Below are 20,973 nucleotides of genomic sequence, written 5' to 3'. Positions count from 1 at the left end.
GTCGTGCAAGATTTCACTCTAGCATGTTTTATAGTAGAATATATGTGTTCAATACTGCACCCATATGTTCTGTATTATGTTTCTTTCATGTTTCTTTTGCTTTTTAGTTAACTCTTGTTTTAACGTATTCTCACATTCTTGGTTTTGATGTTTACAGTGTATGTTAACCTTCCATTCAACAATTGCTTGAGTCTGGATTGCCACCCATTCCTTTTCCCTCCTACTCCAACCCCTGCCCCCTTTCCCCTGGCCCATCACCCCAACTCCCTTTACTTACCCCCTCCAATCTCAATCTGTGATGGCCTCTTTCTTTTATGTATCTACTTGAAGTATGTACAGTATGTGTAGTCAATGTTTGGATGCATCCCCCACTCCTGCCACACCCCCCCCCCCACCTCATTTGTTCCCCTGCCATCTCTCTTTACCCTCCTTGTCCCCTTCATCTTTATCCCCCCCCCCCCCACCAGCCGTTTACTCAATCCATAATACTGAATACGCTCCTCTTCGCTCTATCTCTTGCATTTACAACAACTGGAAAAGAAGGAATCAATGATACACACTAATTCCACAACATTTTTGACAGGGACATGGATAGATCTATCGCCTCCAGGTGGTGGAAGTTACATGTACATGTGAGTGTCTGCGTCGGGTTTCTGAGGCTTCTTTGTGGCCCAGGTCAGGAAAATTCTGAACCGAAGCCCATGGCAGACATACATGTATTCTACCATCCCAAAAAGACAGTTATCCCCATCAAAACATTATGGAACTTCAAATACATTGTACAAACTTATAGCAATTTTAAATTGATTGACTCATAATTTTCCAGTTGTTGAACTCGTCGGAATGAATCTTCATTCCATTTTCTTGCATGTACTTACAGTAATATCAATTTGCCTTTCCTCCCCGGGGGGGGGGGGGGGCACTTCCATTGACGAGTGGATACCATGCGAGACCATGGGGTCTCGAAAAGCACCCTAAACACTTTTTTTTCCATATTCTGAAAATGCACCCCTTAACAAGTATTGGCGTGTGAAACCCTACCCTTAACAAGTATTAGAAGCAAAACGATACTCTTGACAAGTATTCCCTGAAATGAACCCCTTAACAAGTACTGCGATATTTCATTGTTATGTCACGGGTCCGGCGGTCGTCGCGGTTTTACCTTTACACACCATTTGGTTTAGTACGGCCCCACCTTCCACACCTCGCGCAAATCGGACTCTAAACACGTAGTGTTGGGGCAAAAAGGATATCCTTTATAAAACATTTAATTTTGTTTTATCATCCCCGCAAATTTGACCCTAAGCACGTACTACGTGTTTAAGAAATAGATACCCTTTTTTCATTATTTGTGTGTTTTTGACACCCTTATCACGTTACGTATGTAACGTGACCTATCTTGAAAAAGACATCCTTTTTACGTGTTTTTTTGGTCGCGCATGGTATCCACTCATCAATGTAAGTGGCCCGCCGGGCTTTCCTCACACCCGTATTCCTTTTGTTGTTTGATTATCAAGTTAACTTGTAAAAAAATTGATTCATATTTTGTTTAATTGTTTTCCCATATCATTGCTCACCCACCCAAACATCCAAAATGTCCATTGTATCGCACCAATTGCTTCGCCTCGCATGATGTGAATATATGTGAACACCGTGCGCCATTCCATGTGCATTGGTGGATTCATGCATCACATCTATAGAGAGTAAGTTTTTTTCCAACATGATTAAAAAGTAGCCTAAAGTCAAAACTGTTATTCAAAGAAAGTGCATGCACCCCCCCCCCCCACTTTCCAACATCTGGTCAGGGTATTTTCTGTTTCTGGACCAGAGCCACATAAATTTCAGAGGGAGGGGGCACATTTCTGGGACACGCCCTTCACTTCTTTTAATGGTTTGTTCCCCCCCAAAAAAAAAATGAATAAATGAATGAATTCATAAAAAATAATAATTTAAAATAATGATAATCGTAACGATTATGATGGTCGATAATTGATGAAAAATAAATAAAGAAAAAATTAATGAAATTAAGATATATAAAGATTCTTTTTGACTTTCTGTTGGATTTTCAACATGTTTGTTAAATGTAAATGGTTCAGAAACTTACTAACCACAGGCAGTATTTTGGAATTTTAGTTTGGTATTTTTCTAGAAATACATGTGTGGGAATATTTTACTTTTTTTCACTGGAATGCAACAATATTTTAGCTCCAATCAATTTCATGAACTTTGAATCATAACTACATTGTTTTACACATGTATACCAACATTGCATGTACATGTAATTCCATTTGAATGTGTATTAGAGCCTTTAGAGTCTTGCTTTAGAAGTACTTGTATCAAGAGTTGTTTCTGCACCCTTGCACAATTAGAATAAAGATACCAGTAGATCTTCTTCACAAATTCTAGTACTAAAGTTAATCCTAATATGTATGCCTTATGTGCATTTGTGTTAGAATACATTCATGTATAGGTAAATAAAAATGTGAACAGCCACCCCAAAACCAACAATAAGCCATCAGGAAAGGTTTTCTGTAAAAAAACAGTATCTTTTTTAAGAAACAATTAGAAAATAAACTTACATGAATTTTAAAGAGTAATTCTCCAAACTGTCAAATTTGAGATTGTAAAGTTGAAAAAAAACATTGGGGACTTCTCAATTTTTTTCACTGAGAATGCGCGGTGTGTACATCTCATGCTTGAGCGAACCCCAAACGTCAAACCTGGTTTTCTCCGTATATTTTGAAGCTCAAGATCGCAGAATATTCTTCTGCATTCACTCAAGTACTTGGGGTTGTTGTTTATCGATTTTGAAAAGTTTCCATTTTAAAGCTTAGGATCTGCTTTTTCAAGCTCAATGAAAATCTAATAAGGTGATTTGTTGGTTTTGGTGTAGTGGGTTACAGTGTACAAATGTTATACATGTATTTAAAAACACAATAGAGTTAAGTGTTTTGCTTTTTAATTAATTAGATTTAATAACAACACTGCACATCAATACAAAGGCGCAGTGGCTGACCGTGACCCGGAGGAGACAAAGCATTGGAGGGGCACTGTATTGTTTGTGAACAACGCTGTGCCCCTCCAATGCTTTGTCTCCTCCGGGTCACGGTCCGCCACTGCAAAGGCATGCACGTACGGTATGTGAATTATACTGTGCATTAATACAAATCAGCAAAGTGCAAGATAATGCTTTGTTTGCGAACACATTGTATGTGTTATGCTGTTTATGTATCTGGAAATGTATGTGGAAAATCTTTATGTAGGTTGGAATTAAATTGTCAATACCACATTATCAAATCATTGTTTTTTGTTTTTTTAGTTCCATGGTTTCCCAGGAAGATCAAAGATTTGGATGAGTTTGCCAATCATATCTTGAATGCTGGAGGAGACTTGGAATCGGATCATCCAGTGAGTAGTATTCAATTTAATTCTTCATTCATTCAAATTCAAATAGGTTAAAAAACATATGTACCCTGTAAACTGCAATCTATCAGAAATTCATAAATAATACAGAGTAAAACATATTAATTATAGATAAACCAAGCATTAATTGCCTTGATTAATTATTATCATTGAATGAAAAAGAACTTGAGAAGAAAAGCACAGAGGCCTTGTGAGAATAAGTTCTCAAGAGAAATTATAATATATATTACACAGGCATATCTAGATCATTATAGTTACATAGAATGATACATCCAAAGCATATAAAAGAGGAAGAATGAATAATTAGTACTTAGACAAGAGGGACCTTTTAAGACATCTTTTGAATAAATGTTGATTTGTGTGCGAACGTGTGTTCCGTGGTATGGAATTCCAAACAGTGGGAAAACTAAAGCGGAAAGATATTTTCGTGACGGTTGAGGAAACTTTAAATAAATGAATGATAGTATATAAATATTACAGTAATATGCTGGTCATGGTAGACCAAGGTGGGTGCAATCCATATGCACTTCCCTCTATATTTTGAGAATCAATATTATCAATATGTTTAGGAGAGCTTAATAATCTTGGAGCATTTTGATTATTGTCACTCCCAGGAGGGGGAGGGGACATTACGTCAGCCATCAATACCATGAAAATTAAATGACTGTCGTTGATAAAAGTTAAAATGATCACACATTTATAAATTATAGCTGAAAGTACATTTTGTATTGACTTTGTTTATGAAATCACATTTTTAGCCCTTCGGGGTCTGACATGTATATTGTTGATTGATTTCCTAACAGCTTATCTGGGTATCGCAAATTTGGTGATAAAAAAATGGCTGAGACTTGAAAGTTAAAAGTCAGCAAGTGACGTGGTCATAAGTATTAGGGTTGAGAAGATGGACAAGTTACATGTATGTGGAAAATTATAGACAAATAAAATCATTTTTTTTTCACTTTCCAGGGCTTTACTGATCCAGTGTACAGAGAACGCAGAAAGTATTTCGCTGACATTGCTTACAAGTACCGTTAGTAAGTAGAGGTTTAAAGCACATTTTACATGTACTGTATGTATACAAGTACATTGACAAAGTACAGTGACAAAGATCTGTTAATATGTTGATTGGCAGTATAGTAGTAAGAATATTGACAATAATATACAGATGATAGGAGTGTTTCGAGGGTCATGGTTGCCATCATCATCAATGCCAGTCATATCAGTTTCATCATCATCATTTTTAGTCCGGTCTGTTAGCGTAAAAAATAGTAAGTCTAGACGTTTATCGCGCATTGTATATGTACATGTAGGAGTCATTATTTAGTGAAATAGCTATGTTTATATGTTGATTGGCAGTACAGTAGTAATAATATTGACAATATACAGATGATAGGAGTGTAACAAGGATCATGGCTACCATCGATCATCAATGCCAGTCATATCAATATAATCTTTTCACCATGTGTCATCACCACTGTCATCATCATCCTCACTGTCATTGTCACATTCATCAGTATCATCAATGTCATATTCATCAGTATCATCACCATCATCATTGTCATATTCATCATCATCATTGTCATATTTATCATTATCATCACCATCCTCATTGTCTTATCATCATACCTGAGGCTGAGTTGGAATTATTTCCTCATGTTGACATGTTTTCATCATCTTTTGTTTTGTTCTGTGTATATACGTTGTATCTACTTGTGTGTAGACCAGTAAAAGAAGAATTTCCTTTTTGGACAATAAAGTTATTCAATTCAATTCAATTGAATTTTCATCATCATCATCATCATCACCACCATCATCATCCTCCCCATCCTCCCCATCATCCCCATCATCATTATCATCATCATTCTCATCATCATTATCACCATTATCATCATCATCATCATTATCATCATCATCATCTGCAATAATCTCAATACTGTATGCAGCTCCCTGTTTATGGTTCACTGGCAGATTCTATAATTGGAAAGAAGTAGTATTCAATACTCATCCAAGATAAAAAGACGTGTAGTCTTTTTTGCAAAGCTTTTCTTTTGTTCTAACTGCCGTATTCACCCAACATCTCTTCCCAGCGGCAACCCCATTCCCCGAGTGACCTACACGGACGTTGAGATCAAGACCTGGAACACCATCTTCGCACAGCTGACGAACCTCTTCAAGACCCATGCCTGCCAGGAGTTCAACTATGTCTTCCCACTGCTCATGGAGAACTGCGGCTATCAACACAATAATATCCCGCAGCTGGAAGATGTCTCCAATTTTCTCAAGGGTAAGACCTTATGGTATATTGTCTTCTACGTTACTGTGGCCCTTTTTCACAAAAGTTTTCCATTAGCATATGATTGATAAATCAATAGTATATCCAATCTTGTTTGTGTTGTTTGAGTCTCTCTACTGCTTTGAGTCTCTCTACTGCTTCTGCTCATCGTCTCTACTCGCCGACTCAAGCCAGCATCTCCTCATCCATCCTACTACTCAAGCTGTTTCAACTCATCAATCTCTTCTGGTTTACAGTCCTTTTCAGGACAACATTCAAGAAAGATTACTCTACTCTAAAATTTCTACTTTCTTGCCTATCCATTTCTTTTTCTTCGTCTATCCACTGTTTCTATAATACTCCACATGGTGTACCGTAAACCACATAAGCGAATCTGTTTTGTGTCTTTAGACTGTCCTGGAATCACCCTGCATCCTGCATAAGGTCTTCTGTCATCCAGGGACTTCCTAGTTGATCCGGCCTTGTCTTCCATGTTACCGTGGCACATTTTCACAAAACCTTTTATCAATGACAATCATCAAACTTCAAGCAATTGGGTGCCATTTTTCCATTAGCATATATGGTTCATTAAACCAAAATGTATTCAACCTTTTGTTTCTTCAGATTGTACTGGATTCATCCTGCACCCTGTAGTAAATCTACTGCCTTCTAGAGACTTCCTAGCTGGTCTGGCCTTGTTTTATCATCCACAGTAATGTGGTCCTCCTTCATGAATGGTATACTATTACCAATGACCAACATTGAATTTCTTGAGAGCGACCTGCTCTCAACTAATTAGATGCCAATGTTTCAGGAGCATAATGATTGATAAAAAAGGTGTATTCAATCTTTCTGTTTCTGTAGATTTCACTGGATTCACCCCGCATCCTGTAGCAGATCTTCTGTCCTCCAGAGACTTCCTAGCGGTTCTAGCCTTCTCTGTTGTCCTCAGTACTAAAGGTCTGATCGTGATTGGTATTACCAATCACAAATATTGAATTTCATGAGAGTGACCTGCTCCCAACCAATTAGATGCCAATGTTTCAATGGCATATGATTAATAAAAACAAAACAAACTCTATTAAATCTTTTAATTTTTCTAAGACTGTACTGGATTTACCCTACGCCCTGTAGCAGATCTTCTGTCCTCCAGAGACTTCCTACATTGTAGCTGGTCTGACCGGTGTTTCTCCCTGAGTACTGTGGGTCTTTATCGTGAAAATTGTCATATAACCTATAATTTATAAACCAAAGTGTATTCTTTTGTTTTCTTTAGACTGTACGGGATTCACCTTGCGCCCTGTAGCAGGTCTTCTGTCCTCCAGAGACTTCCTCGCTGGTCTGGCTTTCCGTGTTTTCCACAGCACCCAGTATATCAGGCATCCTAGCAAGCCTATGTACACCCCAGAACCGTAAGTATTGTGACCATATTTAATGAAAGACGTTTTTGATGTGTGTTTCACAATATATCCTTGCAAGTTGCGTCACTCTGTTTTGTGATATCTATCATTTGTGTCAGTCCAGACAGATTGGCTAACCACAGTGTACTCAACACAATGGCTTAGTCACATTGGCCCAAATTCACAAAAGGTGGTTTGAAAAACATCGGTTGAACCCATGGTTTATGCAGATTTCCTGTATAACTTACGCTTTTTTACTGCATATATTAGAAAAATTTCCAATGCTGACGCGCGCTTTTGTCACAGTGCGCCAAATTTTTGCCTGTTGCCGTGGTATGCTACTTTATTCATGAGTCCACTGTTACAACAGACATATTAATCCGAAACGGTTGACTCATGAATTAAAAAAAAGTATTTAAGCATGGCAACAGGCGTAAATTTGGCGCACTGTGACAAAAACACGGTTCAGCATTGGACATTTTTTTAGTGTACGCAGTAAATAAGCGTAATAAATAAGCGTAATTTATAGGCCTACAGGAAATCTGCATAAACCATGGGTTCAACCGATGGTTTTCAAAGCCACATTTGTGAATATGAACCACCGTTTCCCACTTTAAGTGATTGAAAAGTTTGTTTTGGCACTTTGGTTTTCCTGGGGCTTCACTTATAGTTCTACTGAGAAACCTGTAGTCTTTCATGTGGCATTAACCTACTGGTATATGTTTTGATCAACTGATAATGATAATAATATGCAAGATTTATATAGTCTTTAATACTCATCATTTAAAGTTTCTAAGTGCTGCATACTATTACCTCAGCTTTAACATGGCTATCCCAATCAGGTGCTTGAGCATTCCTTCCTATTAGGTACCAATTTACTACACCTGGATGGAGAATGGCAAATGTAGATGAATATCTTGCCAAAGGTCACGAGTCCCATGATATGGGATTCGAACCATAGACCTTGTGGTTCAAAGTCTGGGCCCGTATACCATAAATGGGATAAGCATGCTTATGTCAAAAATTTAAGCATTTTGTCTTATTTTCTGTCTAAGACAAAATTCTTAGCCAATACGCGTATTCCTTAAAGAATTGGCTAAGAATTTTGTCTTAGAATTTGGCTAAGAATTTTTGCGCGACTAAGACAGATAGGATGAATGGCTAAGCAACGTTTCTTAAAAGTGCAGAGTCTGTATTCCATAAATTCAACATGGCTAAGAATTTTGCCCTAACTTTAAGACAGTTGTGAGCTGTCTTAATTGTTTTAGTTTCAAGGCAATTTCGGCCCACGCCTTTTCTTTATCCTGAAACGTGATACGTGAATTAAGCTTGGGTCTCAATATCTCTTCCCTTTCTCTTATTTCTGCTATAAGCGTAATTTTCTCTCCTTCAGTGAAATTGGCCTTCCTTTTTTCTCAGCATCCATCTTGATATCTGTTATGATGCGATTTTTGCTTTAACACTTAAAACGGATAGACTTTTTACCGCGGAGCAGCTGTTACGTTCGCGACAAAAGTTGCGTGACGTTGCAATTTTCTCATGACTTCATAGAATTTGAGACTTTGGCTTAGCCATATCGTCTGACTTGAGACAAATGTCTTAAAGTTTATAGAATATCGTTAGGGAAGATTTCTTAGACAAGCAAAATGCTAAGACAAATTGCTCAAACTTAAGCCAAAAGCTTATCCCGTTTATGGAATACGGGCCTAGGAGACTTATCCACCGAGCCACGACACCTCTACAAATGATTGTGTACGAAAAGATGATTTAACCTGATAACATCACTGATTTAGTTTTGAATAAACTTTTTCTCTTGTTTTTTTAGAGATGTCTGCCATGAGCTTCTTGGACATGTGCCTCTCTTTGCTGATCCTAAGTTTGCCCAGTTCTCACAGGTAAATGTGTCAATGGCATTGATGAACTCGTTTGGGCCCCTTCCTCCCCCCCCCCCCCTTCCCATGAGCTGCATGACTTTAGCAGCGAACACCCTTTCTGGAAATAAAATGAGAACTATAAATTTGGTGCTGAATATTTTGAATCAGATTGTTGTGTATGAAACTTGTAGAATGCTTTATGGAAATTCTAATCATACCAAATTCACTTTGAATATTATTAGTATCCTCAAGTGCACAAAACCATCTTACGAACCATTTCGTCTGTCATAAAAAAAAGACCTGTTATTGAGTTATCTAGTCAGTGGCAAGAATTATGTGTGTTCTTTTGCACTGGTAATTGGACAAGCTTTCCATTGATTCAACATCTTTGATAATCTGACTAGAAAACCCCATACAATAATGAAAGTTCAACTTTACCAGGCCCCATTGTCCTAGTTGATAAAAGCTTTTCATTGACAAGGGCTACATGAGTCATAGCCCCAAACAATGGAACTGAACCTATTTAGTATAATGGAACTGAACCTGGGTATTTATCAAAAGGGGGGGGGGGGGGTGGGTATTGATTTTTCCTCTCTCCTTACAATTGACTTCTAATGTATTCATGGTTATGTCATGAGGATGTATTGATTTTTAGTAGGATTTTTTTTTCTGGCAGAATGAAAAGAAACCATGTCTTTTTCTAGTGTGCATGTGTAAGGAAGAAAGAGTTTCAAGAAATTTAGAAGTCATGAATTATCCAATGAGTGTTCTATAGTTTATTATTGCCTGAGAGTGTTCCAACAGGCAAGACTTTGATTATTTATTTATTGTAATGATCCCCATTTGAGCGTTTCTAGAAAAGTTTTGAAAATGATTTTCACCAACATATTCTTGTGTGTTTTTCGGCTCAGAACAAACTAGTCAGTGAAGTGTACTGACAAAAATTTGCACCAAACACTCACCGGCCTGTTGGTGTATTAAATTAGGTGAAGAGTTTCGACAAATTTAGAAGTTATGAATTATCCAATGAGTGTTCTATAGTTTATTAATGCCTGAGAGTGTCCCAAAGGCAAGTCTTTGATTATTCATATCTTGAAATGATCCCCATTTGAGCGTTTCTTGAAAAGTTTTGAAAATGATTTTCACAAACATATTTTTTGTGTTTTTTGGCTCAGAACAAACTAGTCAGTCAAGTGTACTGACAAAACTTGTCACCAAACACTCACCGGCCTGTTGGTGTAAGTGGAGATGATCCGATTTTAAATATGTGTCTACTATTCCATTTGGCTAATTATTTAACCCTAACTTGCCGGGGGCGGAGGGGGGGGGCTTTTCAGCCCCCGGACTTTAAGCTTGCAAAATAGCCCAGGTAAGTTAAGGTTAAGGACCAGTTTGGCCCCACATTTTTTTAATAACAAATAGTGGAAGGTATACATTTGCAGAAAGAAATATGAGATGTTTTCTTGACATTTTTTTTTTTAAATCTTATAGGAGATTGGCCTTCTGTCCCTCGGAGCTCCGGATGAATACATTCAGAAACTTGCCACAGTAAGTTTGTTTTTTAAATCTTTTCATCATATAACTATTTTTATTCAACATTAAACCAAAGATCTACCCTGACACCAAGTTGGCTTTAATACGACCAAAAAAAAAGAAGGAAACAGATTAATAAAGTGTTAGGAAAAACCTACAAAAGAATAATGCAAGAGTTCGGGTCACCATAGAAATACAACATACATATAGCACTGAAGGAGGCGCGTTGCATATTTGTCGAGCAGTATATACAAGTCTATAAGTAGTGCATGGACAATGCAAATTATGTTACTTTGCACTGTGAAAAGTACTCGCAGGGTGATGAATTTTGGATGTTCATAGTTGGTTTTTTTTGCGTCACATGCAATCATTAAATAAAATTATAACAAATTCCTTAAGTTAAAGGACAAGTCCATCCCAACAAAAAGTTGATTTGAATAAAAAGAGAAAAATCCAACAAGCATAACACTGAAAATTTCATCAAAATCGGATGGAAACTAAGAAAGTTATGTCATTTTGAAATTTTGCTTAATTTCACAAAACAGTGATATGCACATCCTGGTTGTTATGCAAATGAGGAGACTGATGGTGACATCATCTACTTACTATTTCATTTTTATTTCATTAAATGAAATAAGAAATATTCTAATATTCTCCTCACTATCATGTGAAAGGAGTTTTATTTCGGCCTGGATATGTGGAATTACTATTGTTTAAACATTTTGTGGCTCAGTGAAGTTAGTCATTTTCGTCAAATTTGTAAAAATTGAAATATTGTATAAATCAAACAATCAAAAAACAAAAGAAATAGTGAGTGAGGGACATCATCGACTGTCTCATTTGTATGTCACTGAGTGATGCATATAAACATTTTGTGAAAAATAAGCAAAATTTCAAAATGTCATAATTAACTTTCTTATTTTACATCCGATTTGGATGGCATTTTCAGGTTCATGCTTGTTGGATTTTTCTCCATTGGTTCAGATCAAATTTTTTCTGGGGTGGACTTGACCTTTAAAGCTTAAATGAGGATTATTTTGTTTTATCTTGTTTTTCTTCAATTCTGTAACACTTAATGATACATGTACACTCTTCACTATATGAATTAATTATGGTATCAATTTGTTTGTATTAATACAGTGTTATTGGTTCACCGTTGAGTTCGGACTGTGCAGACAGAATGGTCAAGTCAAAGCTTATGGAGCGGGATTACTCTCTTCATTTGGAGAATTGAAGGTATGTCATGTATGAACAAATGGATTAATGGATAGGGAAGTTGCATTTTATGTGAGAAAATGATTCAATAAATGATGAACAAATTTACATGTACACCACAACTATGTTTGACCTATTTGGTGGTATTTTGATAGCCATGGTTTGAGGGCCATTTGTCAACTCATTCACCAATTAACATTAATCTTATCCTGTGGCAAAAGGTTGTCACAAAATTAACTGAGTCATGAAATCGGAAGAATTGGAAATACAAAAATATGAAATTTAATTAATTAATTGATACATTATGATTGCAATGAATATGGAATGAATATTATTTAGCCCAGCATTCTATAAAAGTGTGGTTTAGAATTCTAGTTTAGACTAGGGTTAAACCAAGAATACTGCCCAGAATACCGCACATTATCTTTCCAAAGAAACCTTTATTAGCAGTAAGTATATGTAGTACTTCATTACAGTTTAAAAAAATACACTATTAACATGTAGGTGATATTTAGTAATACATATTGTTGATAGCAGTTTGCAGTGATAGTGCCCTCTTTGTTCTGAATTGTATAGGCTGTCCTATTTTAAAGTGCTCTCATTTGCCATGTAATACAACATTTGGCAGAAAAGGTAATTGAGGATGGGTAGATGGGTTGTGGGGATAATGTACATGTTTGTGGAAGGGTCCTTACTCCAACTGCTTTAGTTCTAATGATAAATTTCTTTAAAGCTAAATGAAAGTAGTTGCAGTAAAACACTGATTTCATGAGAAAGTCTGTAAAACCAAGATTAAGTATTACTATATCATCGTGGACCTAGATCTGGTACAGTTACATAAACTGAACTTTGTGAAATCATTAAATCTAAGCTGAAAAACGATCACACTGAAGATCCCCAACACATATAGGCACACGTGGGACAGTGTATATTATTATTGCTGGAATAGAGACTCGACGGAAGTGCCCGAATCCGCGCTTCTTTTGCTTATTTCTTAGCAATTACACAATTTCTTCCAGAATCCTTTGGCACATATTTTTGGGTGGTCATTATATTGGATTCTGTAAAAATTCATTTTGAGATTGTTACCACAACTGGCATTTATCTTTAAGAAATTAAATATTTTTAGCCAATTAAATTGAAACACAGATATACAGTACAAGCACATGTTCATCAGTGAGGGGGAAAAATGAAGGCCCCAAAAAGAAGGGGGGAAAGGAAAGTGCATGGGCACAAATTGCGATTTTTCGCTATAATATCCCAAATATTCTTGGAGTTTTAAAAAGAGGCCCCTTCAAATTATTATTCAATACAAGTTATAATTAGGAACAGAATCAGAAAAATTGTTCCCAATTTAAAAAATCCATGTACTTTCACTCAACCATATGATCCATAATTTTTTTTACAATTCCTTTTCAGTGTTGCATATCTTGCGTTTACTTTCCATTCAGCCATTCATTTCATTTCATCTTGTATTTTTTTTGTTCAGTATTGTTTGAGTGACGAGCCTGAGGTTCGACCTTTTGACCCCGAGAAGACCTCGGTCACCGATTATCCCGTTTGTAAGTTCCAGCCCATATACTACCTGGCGGAGAGTTTTGAAGATGCGAAGGAAAAACTCAGGTAAAGCTAATGAAATGATCCCTTCCAACTTTATAAATTTGATAGAATTTCACCTTCTAACAAAGAATAGAAAATGGAGTAATAATAAAGAAAATGATAGTCATACTTACAAAAAGTTTGATTATTCTCCTGGTAGCTTGAAATTGAGGAAATGGGTAATTTAAACCATGTTTATTTACCATTAACATTGAATATATGTTATGTTTGAGAGATTAATCCATTGTCATGGCAACTTCCATTATTATGGCATACACTACTACTTGTGAAAGTTCCATGCTTTAGTCATAATTTGCACAATTGTTCTGGTTATCCGCTCTACTATCTTCTGTGACTACGAAAGTTTGCCTGTACATCAAAGAATTTCATTCAAAATATTCTGTTCATTGTATGGAAATCATTATTCGATCAAGACGTCCCACATTACATTCCAGAATTACTCAAACTTAAAACCCAATCACACTGTCGAAGCCTGCAAAGTTCCACAGATAAATTATTGTTCCAGATCCCATTTCACACAAAAAAGTCACACTTGGTGATCGTGCATTTGCACTTGCTGCCCCCAAACTTTGGAATAGCCTGCCAATTGACATAAGAAGCTCTCCATCATTGATTCTCTTCAAAGCAAAATTCAAAACATATCTCTTTAGTTAATAAGTAAAAAGAGCTCTGGACAAGCGCAGCTAAACATATCCATATAAAAGCTGCACTATACGAATTAATGTTTATATTATTATCATTTGTAATATAGAACCTGGGCGAAGAAGATTGAACGGCCTTTCAGCGTTCGCTACAACGCCTACACCCAGTCTGTGGAGGTGCTTGATCAGAAAGAATCCCTCAAAGATATGATCACCGGCATTAAAGGTAACTGTAAGAAATATTTATATCATATTGGATGGCTCAAATGGAATACCAGCAATATTCCAAGAGTTTGGGCAAATATTCCACGAATCGCAGATGGGTGGAATATTGGCCCTAACGAGTGGAATAATATCTGGTACTCCATGACAAAAGTCATCCAAAATAATTATCATCAATCCCATTCACCCCCAAAAAAGAGGGAGAAATCTGACTGAAAAAGTCATATCACTTGCCACATCGTAAGATAAAATTTGGTCATTGACACGCGGCATACAATGTACATGTACATGTAGTTCATAGTGATGTCATTGAGTGTCATTGTGCTCTATGCTGTGCATCGCATTGCTTTCATTGCATTTCATCACATTGCTTTCATTTCATGTCTATTGCGCATGCACACTAGACTGTTGAATACGGTCTCATATTCAACAAGAAGTTTTGTACAGGAGCCTATGGGATATTCATCGGATTTTCGTCCTTTTGGGGATATGCTCTGGTATTGAACGGGCAATTGATGCAGATCAAAATACGCGTTATTTCATGTATTGCTAAAAGACTATATAAATGATAATATTGAATATTAATAACAATAATAGCTTCAATTATTTAGCACTTTTTGCCTGAGGATACAAAGCGCTGCTATTATTTACATTTACTCGGGCTTTAGCTCGAGCTACCAGTTTTTCAACGGTGCTCAGTGCATTCCAAGAATTCAACTCGCTTCACGTCATTGAATAGACTCTTTTAACTTGCACACTCATATAATATTTGGAACGATCGCACTCATCAACATTGATTATTAGTATACTATGGATCTACATGCATTTGTCTATCTATCTATCTATCTGTCTGTCTGTTATATCTATCTATATACATCTATCTATCTATCTTTTTTTTCTATCTATCTATCTATCTGTCTGTCTGTCGGTCTGTCTGCCTGTCTATCTATATCTATCAAACTATCTATCTATCCATCTATCTATCTATTATTTTACTATTTTTCTATTTGTTAAACTACCTGTCTATCTATTAATATTATTACATATACATCTCCTTCCATCTGTCTTTTTATCTGTATTTTCTACAATTGTACAAATCTATCAATCTATCTATTATTGTTCTATGTGTGAATCAACAGGAATTTTACTTCAATAGTTCAAATTATGTGTTTTTATTATCAGGTGAACTGAGCATCCTGAATGAGGCTTTGGACAAGATCAATTAGAGGAGGGGTGAGCAAGATATCCTTTTCAGAGGGACCAAATTTTGTATATTCCTACATCTAATACAAGCACAAATTGTAATATGACACAAAATGTATATTTTGTTTTATCTTAAAAAAATTTGTAATAAATAGGTTTTTTTTCACAAGAACAACTTTTGCATTCCCATCAAGATATCCATTGATTTTATGTTGTGAAAAGTTTATGTTTGTCCTCAATCATTCCTTTTTTATGTTTTGGCCTGAAATAGTAATGTAATGCCTCGATCAGTCAATACGACTGGTGGAGGTTAGGTTTTAACATTCATTATTTCAACATTCATTGGTTTTGTTACGAAAGATAATGCTATCAGTGGTATCAGGTGGATGAGTATGATTCATTTTTTTAGTAGAATAACAAATTAGGTAGTAATGTTCAAATGTCCTCATATTTAATCTCGTTTCGATTAAATTTTTATATGTATTTTGTTGAAGTGAGTGAGGTAAGATTGTACATTAAGTTCATTCTATACAACTTCCTTTTTTTACTAATTCAGTTTATATTCATATATTTTTTGAAAAAAACCCTGATGAAATTGGTTGAATAGGCTGAAATTCAAGTCTACATGAATATATACTGTCATAAAAATGGGAATATGGAGTATTCAAATGCTTATTATTGTAAAAAAAGGAAAAGAAAAATGTATGTTATCAAAATAATCATTATACAGACTATATATTTCCCCATATATATATACTCTACAGTGTGCTTCAATATTACCTTTTTTGTTTTGTTTTGCCATATGTACAGTGTATACATATTTCTCTATCTCCTATTTTGAAAATTTTCTTTAAAAGAGTTTTGAATCAATTGTGAAACTTACAAAATGCAAGTTAATCGAGAAATATCTTGAGCTGTGCATGCATTTCAAATTATGTTGCAGTACATTCTATTGAGATCTATGTAGAATAGTAAGAATCGTGAAATTAACTCTCACAGAATCGATGGATTTACTTTCTCAAACCAGGATTGGCGAATTCTTAGGGAATTTAGGTATTTCCCCCCAGGGTGGGGGATACTGGGAAAGAAACGTGTAGAGGTTGGGAAGTATGTTAGATGTACAGGGAAATGCTGGAATATGCTTGAGAAACACCCAAGGCCGTATTCTAAAAAAAATTAAAGAAAAATAATTTTGTATCTTCAGAGTCACAATACAATCCATATTATGAAAATTTATGTATCTTTTCTTGTAAATTTTCACCTAACTTTCGCTGAGCGCGTATGATGTCAGAGTTAGAATTATGCGTAAAGTTAAAACGGCGCAAAATATCTCTGTGCGCAAGATAACATATGGAGATAAGAGGTATTCTGAAAATTCTCTTGTCTTTGCATTCTGTTAACTTCCTTGCAAAACACAAGAAAATTTACAAGAGGTACATGTAGGGGGCTATTGTAGCTTAATGTTTGCATGCAATATTTTGTCTGCAACAGTAATTTCTTCCTGCATCCCACAAGAATATCATGCTTTTACAAAAGGAGACATTCCAAGGACATAACGACGGATTGGTAGACTTTTCAGCAATTAAAATTGGCATTTGAGATGATGAATCTTTTCAAAGAAAATATGTCTTTGAGAACAGCCGTGTGTTTTTTTAGCACAGAAGCGCACAAGCATAAGCGTCTGGGCGCAAGGAAATTACGCATCATATCAGTAATGCGCACAATTATTTTTCAGAAGAGACGCTTATATTGATTGGTTGATGATAAAATATTGGGCATGAAATAGGGGACGTCCTTACAGAGATAAGACAATTTTCAGAATACCGATTTGAGACAATTTTGGCAAGCTGTTATCTTGCTGAGTTACAAGAATATTAAAGGCAATTTTCAGAATACCAGAATACTCTTGGTAATACCTGAAAATATTCGTAATATTTCTCTGCATTTTCAAGTCATTCCCATTTTCCTGAAAAACTACTGAGGCAGCATTTGCCAGTATTAATCAACTGTATTTCCCACTCCGACCAACCTTGACTAAAATGTGAATTGAGAATAAACATATTTTATGTCATATTGGCTTTTTTTTCCTGGAAGCTACACTTTTCCATTATGAAGTAAAAGTCAAATTTCTAGCAACCACAGACATCTGTTTCACATTGGTAAGGTTAATTTACACTTTACTAGAGTTTAAAAAGCAAGTTCATGTGGTTTATTTTGTGGTCTGAAAACAAAAACGATTTGACTTTATATGGAAGTCTTCTAATTCACACTCGACTGTATTAAAGTATGTATAATGTACCCGTCCATTGTGATTTTTTAGTCATGGAAAAATTGGTTCTGCAAAGTGATGAAAATATGAAAGATCTCATGATTATTGTATCCTCTTACTCCTAAAAGCAACGCATTGATATGACTAGGGTATTACAAAGTTTAGTTTTTAGACGGTATTGTGTGTGGTTATGTCAGGCTGATAATGTACATGTAGTATTGTAGTTTGCAGCTTAATTTTATTATGGTGTGCAGCTGTTTATGATTATTGGCAGCTATAAATCATTATTCATTTAAGAGTTTTTAATTCATAGTATCATATTTGTGTATAAAGATATAGGATATACTGCATGAGAAAATATTTTTTTGCCTAAATGGAGAATACATTACTAAGGGTGTATTTTGTTCAGTACATGGAGATGAATATACCCAAATTCACTTTCATATGAAAACAATAGTAAGGTGTACATGTATGAAAAAGGTTCACATTTCAATACGAACTTAAAGGACAAGTCCACCCCAACAAAAAGTTGATTTGAATAAAAAGAGAAATATCCAACAAGCATCGGATGTAAAATAAGAAAGTTATGACATTTTAAAGTTTTGCTTAATTTCACAAAACAGTTATATGCACATCCTGTTGGGTATGCAAATGAGCAGACTGATGACGTCATCCACTCACAATTTCTTTTGTATTTTATTATACAAAGTAGGGAATATCCTATTTTTCTCCTCATTGTCAAGTGAAACAACAATTAATTCCTCCCTGAACATGTGGAATGTGCATTGTTTAATGATTCAGTCAAGTTGGTCCTTATTGTCAAATCTATAAAATATGAAATATTGTATAATTCAAACAATATAAAAACAAAAGAAATAGCGAGTGAGGGACATCATTGACTGTCTCATTTGAGTTGTGCACAATCACTGTTTTGTGAAAAATAAGAAAAATTTTAAAATGTCATAACTTTCTTATTTTACATCAAATTTTGATGAAATTTTCAGCATTTTGCTTGTTTGATTTTTCTCTATTTATTCAAATTAACATTTTTGTTGGGTGGACTCGACCTTTAAACTCAGTTTCAATTTCAAATCCAATTCCAATGCCAGGTTAAAGTTAAATGAAAATGCAACTCAAAATCTAATATTACAGAATATCATTGAAAATACTGAATAACCAAAATGAATCGACTTAGATTTCCTGGTATGGAATACCACCTCTTCAAAGTTGGGCTTCTATATTGCATTCATTTTTTTTTTCTGTATTCTTTCAAATGTAACAATCAACCATGCTCCCATTAAAAGCACATAATTCAATATACTCCATTCAGTTTTTGATACATGTGCATGTATGATGATTAATGAATTAATAACAAAAAATTTAAGTAGGTAACTGAAAATTTTTGAAATCATCTTTTACTCTACATGCAGTAGCTTGCAACTTCATTGATATTCAGGCTCCTGGTTGTTGCATTTTCAACCATTTGAATTATATTGTCACTTTGCTGTTCATTACATAAATTATTTATCTATCAAGTATTCTTATGAATTATCCGCCTTTGTATTCATTACTGAATAACTGCACAAATATTGGTATAAAGTTAAAAAATATATATATTTTTTCATATTCTAATTACAATTTACAATATAAATGTATACATCTATATTTTATATAGTATTCAATATAATGATATTGTGGAATGAATTTTGCATGGAGTGTTATGCATGTTACCTTTGATGTGATTTATTTCTCTTTTACTTCTTGTCTATATTATGTTTTATGCGAAACTTTTGAAATAATGTTTCACTTTGAACTGTTTTTGTTGTATGTAATGTAAATGAATCAGTTATGTGGGGCTATGGATGTTATTCATTTTGGGGGTTTATGTCAGCATTAAATCATTACCCATCCACCCAGTGGTATATGTACAATGTATGTAGTATAAAACTTTTTACTTAGTTCCTTAATGATAAAGAAATGAGAGGGGATTCAATATTCCATCCGGAAAGAAGGAATGAAAGGAAAGAAAGAAGGACGGAAAAAGAGAAAAGGAAGAAAGAAAGAAACAGAAACAAACAAAGACTATTAGAGAGACATATAAAGAAAAGGATAGGATAAAACAAAGAAATAAAGAAGGGAAGGAAGGAATTGAGAAAGGAAGGAAGAAAGAAAGAAATGAAGACTAAGAGAGACATAAAAAGAAAAGGATAGAATAAAACAAAGAAATACAGAAGGGAAGGAAGGAATTGAGAAAGAAAGGGATCAAGGAATAAAGAAAGAATGAAATCTAAAATCGAACGTAGAAGAGATACATGTATTTCATAGAAAAGGGAACCGGACAGAGTGCATGAGAGAGAGGGGGGAGATAAAGGGGTTGAAATATTGACCTTATTATATGGAAAAAGAACCACATTCAATGGTAAATTGCCCATTCATCCACTGCCAACTCGTCCACACACCACATGGTCTACCTTCATTTAGTCCAATGCCATTCCGGCCATCAACATTTCGTCTAACAACCATTTGGTCAATTATCACTTCGTCTAATCACCAGTTCGTCTATTATCATTTCGTCTAGTAACCAATTGGTCTACCCATTTTCTTGTCATTGATTTTGCACAATTAACACTTCAGTTTAATTAGACCAAATGGTTTATGGACTAAATGGCTATTGGACCAACTGGTTATTAGACGGAATGGAAATAAACCAAGAACAATACCTCTTCAAGATAACTTCATCAACTGCACCGCGGTCCTCGCGATCCATTTTCATGTATCAACGATTTTCACCCATACAGCATTACATTTGACAGAAAGTCACCAAGAATGCCAAGAGTCCACTACGAAAGTATGTTGGGTCTACTTTGATTTAATTTCAAAATCATAACATTCATTTATAAATATTAACTATCCAGACCTAGTCACAACAGGCCATAGGGACACAGGACTATGACTGCGTCTGTTGTGATGTCATAATAATTCACAGATTTGGGATGGCGCGACGTAAAGCTGACAATGACAATGTGATTTTTCTATGTTCTCACGTCACCCGAAATGGGTATTGAAGAAACCCATCAGTTTGCTTTTACAATCAGAACAACAATTTGAATATTTACAGTTTCATATAAAGATTTTACACTAATTCAGTAACGATTTTTAAATATATATATGACGAAAAATACAAATATATCAAAAGAATAGCTTTATTGTTCATGAATGACTTAAAACTACGCGTCTTTTTGTTCATTTTATTTAAATTAAATAGAATGAAAGGTCAGGCGGAAGTGAGAGAGAGGGAGAG

The 20,973-nt window shown here is 35.1% G+C and overlaps 1 protein-coding gene across 1 annotated transcript in view; it reads left to right on the top strand.

Moving 5' to 3' along the window:
- The window catches only part of LOC129283075 (protein henna-like), a 28,351-nt gene extending 10,167 nt beyond the window's left edge, over positions 1–18,184 (top strand). Inside the window, exons 4-13 of the mRNA XM_054918914.2 lie at positions 3,320–3,408; positions 4,390–4,457; positions 5,511–5,707; positions 6,972–7,107; positions 8,921–8,990; positions 10,461–10,517; positions 11,643–11,738; positions 13,207–13,340; positions 14,089–14,204; positions 15,383–18,184. Coding sequence (XP_054774889.2) covers positions 3,320–3,408; positions 4,390–4,457; positions 5,511–5,707; positions 6,972–7,107; positions 8,921–8,990; positions 10,461–10,517; positions 11,643–11,738; positions 13,207–13,340; positions 14,089–14,204; positions 15,383–15,426 — 1,007 coding nt within the window. The 3' untranslated portion in view covers positions 15,427–18,184. The remainder of the gene's footprint in view (positions 1–3,319; positions 3,409–4,389; positions 4,458–5,510; positions 5,708–6,971; positions 7,108–8,920; positions 8,991–10,460; positions 10,518–11,642; positions 11,739–13,206; positions 13,341–14,088; positions 14,205–15,382) is intronic.
- The last annotated feature ends 2,789 nt before the right edge of the window (positions 18,185–20,973 follow it).

Source organism: Lytechinus pictus, chromosome 19 (genome assembly GCF_037042905.1).
Source record: "Lytechinus pictus isolate F3 Inbred chromosome 19, Lp3.0, whole genome shotgun sequence".
In the NCBI taxonomy this organism is placed as follows: Eukaryota; Metazoa; Echinodermata; class Echinoidea; order Temnopleuroida; family Toxopneustidae; genus Lytechinus; species Lytechinus pictus.
The sequence above is the reverse complement of the archived record's forward strand: the minus strand, read 5'-3'. Positions and strand labels throughout refer to the sequence as shown.